Below are 11,782 nucleotides of genomic sequence, written 5' to 3' on the forward strand. Positions count from 1 at the left end.
CATTTTGTCTTTAAAGCTGTATGACCCGATGTTCATGTATTATTTTTGTGCATTATTACTTTAAAGCAGATCAATTACTTTATAAAGTTATTAACTTTCCCTTAATCACATGCTTGAAAACATCTGCATGTAAAAGAAAACAGTGAGAATATTATTTAGAAAGTAAATAAGTGTGGTACATATATAAATCATCCCATAATAGACGTCTATAAATAGACCCACGCGCGTCAGGGGAATCCCAACATGATGTATTAACTCATACGCAACTGTCTAGTTTTAAGGCTGAAAGAGCGTAAAACAATGAATTACTAAGAGGTATTTATGGAATCCGGATAGGGCCACGTAGTTCACTATCGCACCATCGCGCCATCGAGATTTGGGGCGATGGTGCGATGACGCGATAATGCGATGACGATGACGCGATGGTGCGATGGTGCGATGACGATGGTACGATGGCGCGATAATGATGATGCGATAGTGCGATGGAGCGATACTGCGATGACACGATGGCGATGATGCGATAACGCTATATCGTCATCGTGTCATCGCGCCAGCGGCATCGCGTCATCGCCATCGTGTCATCGTAGTATCGCTCCATCGCACTATCGTTATCACATTATCGCGCCATCTTACCATCGTTATCGCGCTATCGCACCATCGCGTTATCGTCATCGCACCATCGCGCCATCATCATCGCATTATCGCACCATCGACCCAAACCTCGATGGTGCGATGGTGCGATAGTGAACTACGTGGCCCTATCCGGATTCCATAGGTATTTGATATTTTCATTTCTATTAAACTTATGGCACGGTACTGTTGTAACAAAATACACAGCTTTACACAGATAAGACCACCGCTGATCTGAAAGTTTGAACTGGTCACGTGACTGTCACCTGAAATGGCAGAGCGACGCGGTTATTTGTAAACATCGATTTAAAATCAAATAATTTGGGTTAAAACAGGTGAAATAATGTATGATATGTTATACAGCCTCATAACTACATACGTGCAATGATTTGATAGGGTTTTTACGAGATGGAACAAAATATTGTAATTCGGACCATACAGGTTTAAAGTAACTTTGATTTTAAAGTAATATATTCTCTCTGAATATTGCTTTTTCTAAAAAGTTAACACTTTCGATAAGAACATTTAAAAGTAATTTATACATGCATATTTTATCTGTCTTAGACTCAAAATAACGGAACTACCGGACGACGTATTGGTATCTATTCTAAAATTTCTGGATTTACGATTTTTACTACAAGTTGTGAACAGAACATGCAAACGGCTGAACTCGGTTTTTGAAGAAAACTCTGTACTGTGGCGATTTTTCGATTTTGACCCAGAAGTTTATGTGAAGTCTTCTGATATTAAAAGAATAGTACGGCATTCAAGCTGTTTCAGAAGGTTTTTATTGCCACACCCTCATTTTGAAGTCCCTGTTCCTAATAATTTGATTGAGAGTTCATTGGAGACGTGTAGGTACCTCTATTGGCTGGACCTATCTAACAGTCCAATATTTCATCACTACGTTTTCTTCAAAAGACACCTGAACACTAGAAGTGTTAGACCCTACAGGCTGCAAATTTCTCAAGGACAGTGAATTCATTGAAATTCATAACTGTGTCAATCTAGACCACATTTACTTATCATTTACAAATATAACACCGGAAACATTTGTGGTCATAGCAGTAAAACAGAATCTTATTACATTGGACGGGTGTGGCATACAGTTGAATGTGTCACAGTGTGAGAAAATTCTGAATGGGAATTGCCGAAACCTTCAGTACTTTTCATTATCATTAGCTTCATCGGTCGATTTCCTTTCGTTTGAACGTGAAGTCATATCAGTTTTTGGTGATTGTCAATTTAACATTTTTCGAAAATTAATGTGGAAGAAGCTTTGATGTTGCTTGACCGCTTATGTGAAAATGACCCCTCAAACAATAACACCTATGAAGTTGACCCTGTCATTACCTTGAATTCTGATTAGCATTTCCTGTAAACAATCAAGACGAACTTTCACTCGATCCTGTCAAAGACTGTGCTATTTCTAATACACTAGACAGCAACAACAATTCTTTTAACATTGAAGAATCCGAAAAATTATTTGGAAGTTTCGAAGAAAACTTTATTGAAGACCCCAATGACCCAGATTATAGTATCAGCAATGAAGCAGATGATTCATCACATGATGAGACTAACGTGAATACTACTGAAGAAGTCACGACAGATAGTGAAATATTGCAAAATCCTCTTCCGGAAAATACACAGAAAATAGACAACACCGGGCATGGTACTGCACAGAATGATTCTCTTGTTGATGGAGACACAGGAGAGAATACCAGTATTGCTGGAAAAAGAAGTAGAAAGCGGACACGAAACGAAGATCAGTGGAGAAAGAATATCAGAAAACACAACGTCAGTCGGGGGAACAGTACAAGGACTCGAAGACAACGTTAGTCAGGGGAACAGTACAAGGACTCGAAGGGAAACGTACAACGAAAAAGGGAGGTGAAAAGCAAGAAGGATTGTGAAGGAAAATGTAAATTTAGATGTAGTTTAAATATCACAGCTGATGAAAGAAAAGCTATTTTTTCTAAGTTTTGGAATCTATCAGATGATGGAAAACAGACTTTCTATGCCAAGACAACCGAACGGGCGGTAAAGGAACAGCTACGGACTTCAGCTACCAAATCGAGAAGAAAATACTCGTATAAATACTTCTTTATAAAGGATGAGGCAAATGTTCGAGTTTGCAAAGAATTTTACTTGAGTACCTTTGATATCAGTCAAAGGAGAATAGAATGGTTCCACGACAAAGCAGCTCGCAATGAATTTACAAACAAGAGGGGTAAACACACGAGATCACGAACTGCAGATAATGCAAAAACTTTCATAAGAGAACATATTGAGTCTTTTCCAAGGATGCCCTCGCACTACTGTAGAGCATCTTCATCAAAATAATATCTTGCTGCAGATCTGAACCTCACAAAGATGTACAATATGTATGTTGAGAAATGTACTGAAAATGACATGATACCTGTGAAGTCTCACTTTTATCGCGATGTCTTTAATACAGAGTTTAACATAGGATTCCATGTTCCAAAGAAGGATAGGTGTGATCAGTGCATGGAGTATGAGGCTCAGACAGACGCAAACAGAGCACTTCAAGAAAATATTTATGGTCACCAGAAAGATAAGGCTGAGACACAAGAAGAAAGAGAAAAGGACAGGAAATCAAAAAGCACAACCGAGGCTATTATTTGTTTCGATTTGCAAAATGTCATAACATGTCCTCGGGCAAATGTATCTAGTTTTTTCTACAAATAAAAATTAACATATACAACTTGACTGCACACTGTTCACTTGACAAAAAAGCATATAATGCTCTATGGGCATTTTTATCAAATTATATAAATGTACATTGATTCATTGAACAGTTCAGAAACGTCCAAAAATAAGTCTTCGTCCATCCCGCGCTGAGACAAACTCGTCAGCGACTTCTGATATGTCCATTTTATCCGTAGTTTCCCTGTGGGTGTGTAGAATCATCAAGTGATTAAGCCTCTCCTGTGTGAACCAATGATGCATTTACTTCATTAATTCATTAAATTAACCTGTAAAATATCGTGGAATTGTAACGTATTTACATTCAATTCTGGGATCGTACCTGGTCAATTCCAGGGTTTGGGGTATTCAACAATAACTAATTTAAACTAATTGGTATGATTTTAGTGGACTGCCAAAATATACAAATATGTCCTAACCTTATCTAGGTAAATTATAATCAAACAGAGAATCACTATATCAATCAGAGGCAAGCAACGATAAACTGGTAGTGCGAACTTAACAAAATGTAGAGCCCAGTCGCCCTCGGATTACCCCATATACTGTAGGATGCCCTATTCAGGTCGGACAGTATATGTGGTAGCCCTTCAACCACTACACTCACTGTAGGATGCCTTATTCAGGACGGACAATGAGTATAGCGGCCTGGACGACAGTCTGTTCAGCCAATGCGGACGACACCAAAAACGAATTATGGCTAGCCTCTTTACTGGAGGTCAACCTCTTCGTGGCAGGCCAGACTTCTGATGGCCTTCCAAATTCACTCTCTAACTGTAAGAACAGGCGAGGAATTGTTTACTATGAATACTTTATTAATACCCATACTCTCGTCCTCTCAACTTGGCTGGATCTTCTATCTGAATGACACTGACGACTGGGGAGTCTCAGTATTTATACACAAATGAGATCACGTGATGTAAAGTGACTAATTGAGAACTCCGCATGGTCGTACCTCAAATATCCGGAATCATTACAGAATAAATTAAAACATATAAAATAATCTCATACACATACCTCGTCATAATGCAACCATGGGTATGGTTTGAACCAGGAGGAGTTGAACGAAAGTAGCTCTGGATTCTTTTTGCCGAAAGACCGCTTTGGAAATTTAAAATTAGCAGGTTGATTAATACGTGTTAATTCGTCCATTTTTGAAATCAAAATGCAGGAATATATGTGACAAAGGTAAACAAAAAATCTCAAAAAGTTGTTTTAGACAGTAGTTTTGATTCATCTTCGGTATTTTCCTTTAATTCACATGCTCATTCAGCTAATTTATTGTAACAGTTATATTGTTTGATAATTGTTTAATGACTTAACGACTTGCGGTAGTGTACAATGTAAAGTGTCCAAACATCGATCGATCAATTAATGAAGCATATTTTTAATTATTGTGTACACACGTCGGGCCCAGGTACCTAATTCACCTTTTTCTTTACTATTCTATTTTTTATTTTTCATTTTTTTTTTTCCATTTTTTTTTTGGGCAAAATTATTGGGGCGGCGACCGCCGCCCCTGCCGCCCCTTTGCCGACGCCCCTGCAAATAGACTACATGTACGGGCACAGTGGCGTAGCAGTGGGGGTTCTTTTAACGTGTCAACGCCTGTCGCAACACGGGATGTCTCCTTTAGGTCACATTATCCGAAAAGATCTGTGATTCTCACTTTTAGATAGCAATGCGTATGGGAAAATATTAACTATATTTACGTCTAAGGTTTGATGCAGCCATGACACGAGTAGAACTGGAACATGCGACTTCACGAACCAAAGGGTATATCACTGAACTACCGCGATCGGTTCCATATAAGGACTAGTTGAACATACATGTAGCTAGCAATGAGGAATCTTGCGCCGGGAGTCCCCACCCCCCCTGCCTTCACAAATATGATATTTTATATATAGATGTCGAAAAAAGCATGCATGTACGTTTTATTTTGTCAGAACGCACTTGTTCCAGGGACTTCCAGGGGCGGATCCAGGAATTGCGGTTACGGGGGCGCCACTTTATTAGGCAGGGGTCTGGGGCCGCCTTGAGGCAAAGCCCTGGTAGGGGTCCAGGGGAGAAGTCCCCGGAAGCTCCTGTATTGTACAGATTTTATAGGGCTTGAAATATTTCAGTTTTAATAAAGTGAAATTAGTAAAATTACGCAAATTTTAAGGGTTTCTGAAAAAAGTTCTCTCAATAAAGTAATTCAAGAAATCAAAAGATTTTGTAATTTATTTCTCCGGGAATGGAAGAAATTATTGCTTTTTTATCGTTTAATACATTTTTCTAAACAAGATACCAAGATTTACCTTAGATTTAAAAATTTTGAGGGGGGGGGGCGCAGGGGGGGGGGGGGGGGGCGCAGGCTGCGCCCCCTTAAATCCGCCACTGACTTCGCCCCCCCCCCATCCACCAAGGCTTTGCACTGGACTCACTAGGGATCTTAAGACAATCCCCAGACATCCAGCTGTTTACTGCATCCTTTCGTTCAGAATTATCTAGATCAGCCAGTGGTTAAACAGTGTCGTAAATTAACCTTCAATTTGGAGGAGGCAGGAAATTAGGCGGGGGTCTGGGGGCCGCCCAGGCCCCCAGACGCTGAGCACATTTTGTGCACACTGAACACGTTTCGTGCAAAATCCTTGATTCTAGGGCCTTCTAAGATGTTACTTGACTAACTCATTCTAAAAGAAAGATTTGGAATGCTTTTTAAGGGAGGTATCATGTTCTTAGTTATTGGAAACAACATAAATTCTAATGAACTTTAAATTTTAATTTTTTTTTGGCTCAAAAGTTGGAGGAGGCAGCTGCCTGTCCGCCTCCATGTAATTTACGGCCCTGATAGGAGACTAGTTTGAATATGCTGATCACATTAGACGGGGGTGGGTGGGGGTTATGCCATTACACTTAGCAAATACGGTACATTCCTGCGAAACGTGGCTCCTGAACTTTACCTCTTCAACAGCTCGCGCATTACCAAATTCGATAAACGATAACTTAAGATGTTGTAACAAACCAAACTCGATGTTAACAATTGGTGGGGACCCAAGGGCCGAATTAAGTCCCCCGAATCTACTGAATTCTGACTAAATAAAAATGTGCATGCTTTTCTGGACAGTTCTATTTTCAAAAAAAAAATGATCGGGGGGGGGGGGGGGGATTCGCCATTACTAGAGCTAGCTACGTATTTTTAAAAATAACTAGTCCTGCATTGACCTGGTCGCGGTAGCTCAGTAATATATCGCTTGGTTTGTGGACGAGAGGTCGTGAGTTCGAAAACCGTTACTGCCATTGCCGCATCAAACCTAAGACATAAACAAAAACAGTGATTGCTCCTTTGCCAAACACTCGGCATTTAAAAGTGAGAATCACGGGTCTTTCCGTAATGACCTTAAAAACAGATATTCCGTATCGCTTCACAGGCGTTGGCACGATAAAGAATCGTCATTGCTACAGCCCTGTGTGCTAAGTATGAGGCGCCGTTTTAATATTTTTGAAGTATTTTCTGATATCAAAAAATCATTTTCTGATATCAAAAAGTATATTTTTTGATATCAGAAAATGATTTTTTGATATCAATAATTCAAATTCTTGATATCAAATAATAAAAGTCATTTTCTGATATCAAAGATTATATTATTTGATATAAAAAAAAAATGATTTTTGATATCAAAAATTCGAATATTTGATATCAAAAAATCATTTTCTGATATCAAAAAATACATCATATTTTCTGATATCAAAAAATATAATTTTTGATATCAGAAATTCACATTCTTGATATCAAAAATATAAGACATTTTCTGATATCAAAAATTCGAATTCCTGATATCAACAAATCATTTTCTGATATCAAAAAATCGATTTTCTGATATCAAAAAATGATTTTCTGATATCAGGAATTCAAACTGATTTCTTGATATCACAAAATACATTTTCTGATATCAGAAAATAAAAGAAAATGGCGAAAAATCTTTACATAAATAATGAATACTCCCTTGACCCATAGAAAATCGCTGAACTAGGCCTACAGTCTACAGTGCCCGATTTGCTTTCTAAAATTCGTTGATATTTCAGATTCTTTGAAGATTTTTTTTTTTTTACGATAGAAGGAATTTTATAAGGTTTTTGATAATTCTGGACATATTCAAGTTCGGGTTACTTTCTGCATCCGGAGTTTTGGCGGTAGTCTACCTATTTTGTTCTCCTCGTTTGTCATTGAATTAACAATCAGGTAAAGAGTTCATATATATATATATATATAAATTGACGATCAGATGGAGTTCGATCACATAACATTTATTTCTCTACAGGCTGTTTCGTGAGGGGATGGTTTCCCCTCACTCGTCGGGAGAAAAATGACATCTAACGAAAAACATCCGCGTGGCTGAGAATATGTTACACAGAAACATACATCAGTGTAATCATGCTTAGCAACTATCCAGTATGTTTCTGTGTAACATATTCTCAGCCACGCGGATGTTTTTCGTTAGATGTCATTTTTCTCCCGACGAGTGAGGGGAAACCATCCCCTCACGAAACAGCCTGTAGAGAAATAAATGTTATGTGATCGAACTCCATCTGATCGTCAATTTATGTAGCTCCGTGAGGCCACGTTGAGCACTCTAGAAGATTATATCGGAGATTTATCCCAATATATATATATATATATATATATATAATGCAAATGTAATGAATATCAATCCTTTTTACCGGTAATCTTATTTATGATGACTTATTTTCTTGAAATCCTTAGAACTATAACATCAGTATATGTGATTTGAAAAATGGCGAATAATGGGACTGCTGAGCATTACATGTTAAGGAACATTCAACAAGCCATCATCACTGGTAGCCGTTGTTTTGAAAATGGCGATGTTGAGTGTAACATTGTATTGAGAGATCTAAGACAAGCCCAACGGTCTTTGGATCTTGTCAATATAGGAGAAAACAGCAAACGTGATATCGAATCGACAATCTCTGCTCTAATAGATCAAATTGAAATGAAGATTGCAAATCATCTAGCATCACTTCAGGAAAACGCATTTTCTGCACCTCGGGAAAACGTTTCAGGTATTATATAAATATTAGGCCTATTTATTTTATCATGCATGTACTATTAGTAATACTTATAGGTTATAGACTTTGTATGGGAAAATATGACGACCGAGTTTTTTGGCGCTTAGACGGACCGAGCTTGCGAGGTCTGTTCGCGACAAAAAACGAGGTCGTCATATTTTCCCATACAAAGTCTATAACCTTTTTATTATATACTTTCAATTTCATTTAGAAACTAACAATAATTTATTTTTAACAATTTCGTTATTGGTTTAACTGAGTAAAAGATGAAAAACACGAAAAATTTGAAAATTAACGACGTAGTATATTTGCTTGTGTATTGATTGTGACGTAATGTTTGCGGGCCGGAATGTTTCCGGGCGTATATCGTGTGATATATGCCCGCAAACTTTTAAAGAAAAGAGAAGAGATGAAATTGAAAGAATATAATAAATGTTAATATTTACTTAATAATATTAAAGGCAAACCAAGTGTCGTTTATTATTTTCAGTCTAAAGTTGAAAATTATAATTTGTCATGTAATCATTTTCAACATTAGATTGAAAATTAATAAAAGACACGGGGATAATGAATTCGAGGAAAATTAAATAAATTAGTAGGGGGAGTAATGAACAAGCTCCCCCCCCCTCCTCCCCCAAAATGTCTCGAAGTGAATACTCAAGAAGCCTATTTTGTAGGGAGGTGGAGGGATTAGGACCACATTTTTTTTGTTGTTGTTCAGAAACAAAATGTGTGGGATTGGGGGTGACTTTTCTACTAAAGATCTTTACATACATATTATTAAGTTAACTTACATGAACTAAAAATTAGCTTACACGGAAAAAGTGGGGACAGATCCCCTCTCTGTATTTTGTCTGCATCAAAGAGGGACGATAGTGCGTACATATTATCAAGTGTTTGGAACTTGGCGGGGATAAAGGAAAGGGAGAGAGAAAGTGTTGGGAAAATAGGGGTTTAGGGGAGGGGAAAATATAGGGAATGGGGATACTTTCTTATGCATGAATTAACGTCTTAAATTTTTTTAAAATCTTAAAAATTCTTTCCAAAAAAAAAAGTGGTTCATACAAGACATGAACTCAATATTTCATATCTGTTTTATTATTTTTCACCTCATAAATAACATTAATTGCAGGTGGAACTGGAAGACATAAAGTAATCATACCAAACGAGCAGATAAAAATGCTATATGATTTAAATTTTACTGCAACCCAAATGGCAGAAAAATTTGGATGCTCAGTACCCCTCATTTATAAACGACTACATGAAACAGGCTTAAAACTCAGGGATGGTTACAGCAACATTAGCGATACAGAATTAGACTCCAAAGTTAGCCTGCTTCAGACAAAATTTCCAAATGCTGGATCTGTAGTAAGTCACATTTTTCACTTTAATTTAATACATTGCAGTGGGAAGTTGGGACCCATGAAAAGGCTGTAGAAATGGAAAATACTACTGCATATATAAGGCATCTTTAAAACAGATTGTAAAGCAGCTGTACATCTAATTCTTAATTAGCTTATCAAACAAGAGGCCCATGGGCCACAATGGTCACCCGAGTCACTTTGGACCTGCTGTTCTCCAGCAGCTGATTTTTCTCCAATATATTCCCATGTAAACATTTAATCTATCATGATTTGAACAAACTTAAAACTTCACTACCTAAGAATGCTTCCATAAAATGTGACTTATCATTGCTTTACTTTATTTGACAATAGGTTTCACACAAGTTTTAGCTTTTCTGGCCCAGTGGTTCTTGAGAAAAAGATTTTTAAAGATGTATGGCAAAGTCCCAAACTTAACTAATGATCTAGTAGTGTGCATCCCTATATGCATCATCTTTGCAATTTTGACCAGGTAGGCTTGCAGTTACTTAGGAATGGACTTGTTCTTAAAACTTTAAACTGGTCACTCCTCACATCCCCCAACCACCACCACCACCCAAAAAATAATAATAAATTGTGAAAGACAAAGCAAAGGCTTGTTGAATTTGTCAAATAGTTTTTCAGTATGGACATCCTGAATGAGCCCCTGTGACATCTGTATGTACTTGAATATATGTTTCATGCAAAACCTCAACATATCTGTTGTAATCATCCTTAATTTTGAGATAAATTTAATTGAATACAATTAAATTTCAGGCAGAGTCCCATGTTCAAATTGCTTTTTGCTTTACATTCAGTGCTGAAACAATATGTTTTGCAATATGTTGTTTTGCAACATTTATCAATTTTAGCTTGAATTCTTTTCAGATGATGAGTGATATGTTACAATCAAGTGGTGAAAATGTTCAGAGGAGAAGAGTAAGGGAAAGCATAAACAGAACAAGTCCATTTCCTGTTGTACACAGATTATCAAAGACTGTGAAGCACAGGAGATATTCTGTTCCAATGAGCAATTCATACTGGCATATAGATGGCCATATGAAGCTGATCAGGTATGCCCATCTTGTTTTACAACCTATATAAACCTTGCTTGTCCAGTTAAAATGTCTATCAAGACTGCATATAGCACAAAGAATTTGTCAGTTTCATCAACTGCACCTTTTTTTAAAGTATTGAACTCAATCCATATCTTTTAATTAAAACAGATAGGGAATATCAACACATGGTGGAATCGATGGTTTTAGCCGTCTTGTAGTTTTTTTAAAGGCAGGCACTGACAACAGAGCATCAACAGTCTTACACCATTTTATCAAAGCCTGTCTTCAGTATGGTGTCCCATCTAGGGTCAGATCAGATCATGGGGGAGAAAATATCATGGTAGCCCTCTTCATGAACCTCATGAATGGTGACCATAGGCACAGTCATGTTACTGGCGGGTCTGTCCACAACATAAGAATAGAGAGGTTGTGGAGAGATGTATTTATACAGGTTTGCCAGAAGTATCACAGCCTTTTCTATGGCATGGAAGATGAAGGACTTTTAGATGTGGAAAATGTCCACCACATATTTGCACTTCAGAAGGTTTATCTTCCAATTATAAATGAAGAGTTAGAAACATTTAGACAAGGGTACAATAAACGTAAACTGTCAACAGAAAATGGACAAAGTCCAGAACAGCTATGGACAAGTGGCATTTTGTCACATATAAATTCAGATGCCACACCTGTACAAAACCTCTATGGAGGACCTTTAAGGGAAACCTTGGAGGTCCAGCTAAGACATTATGGGCTAAATCCAGAGGATTTTTCAATTCCAGATGATACTTGTTCTTCTCCATTGTGTGAAGAACAAACAAGACTCCTTGATTTGCGTTTGTCCGAGAATCTGACACCAGAACAATCTTACACGAAATGTTTGGATTATTTAACAGAGATAGGGCTTTTGTAAAACTTGATGTCTTGCACCAAACATTTGAT

At 37.5% G+C, this 11,782-nt stretch overlaps 1 protein-coding gene across 3 annotated transcripts; it reads left to right on the forward strand.

The window, feature by feature from the left end:
* The first annotated feature begins 7,367 nt into the window (after nucleotides 1-7,367).
* Nucleotides 7,368-11,740, forward strand: LOC125671033 (uncharacterized). Of its 3 annotated transcripts, XM_048906524.2 has the most exons (5): nucleotides 7,368-7,579; nucleotides 8,102-8,418; nucleotides 9,557-9,792; nucleotides 10,674-10,858; nucleotides 11,012-11,740. In XM_048906524.2, the coding sequence occupies exons 2-5, from the start codon at nucleotides 8,133-8,135 to the stop codon at nucleotides 11,013-11,015; spliced, it is 711 nt and encodes a 236-aa protein (XP_048762481.2). In that variant the 5' UTR covers nucleotides 7,368-7,579; nucleotides 8,102-8,132; the 3' UTR covers nucleotides 11,016-11,740. The 3 variants fall into 3 exon arrangements, with proteins under 3 accessions (XP_048762481.2, XP_048762480.2, XP_056018765.1); XM_048906523.2 differs by having other exon boundaries at nucleotides 10,674-11,740; XM_056162790.1 differs by lacking the exon at nucleotides 7,368-7,579 and having other exon boundaries at nucleotides 7,959-8,418; nucleotides 10,674-11,740.
* The last annotated feature ends 42 nt before the right edge of the window (nucleotides 11,741-11,782 follow it).

The sequence above is a fragment of the Ostrea edulis genome, chromosome 4 (assembly GCF_947568905.1).
Source record: "Ostrea edulis chromosome 4, xbOstEdul1.1, whole genome shotgun sequence".
Lineage (NCBI taxonomy): Eukaryota > Metazoa > Mollusca > Bivalvia > Ostreida > Ostreidae > Ostrea > Ostrea edulis.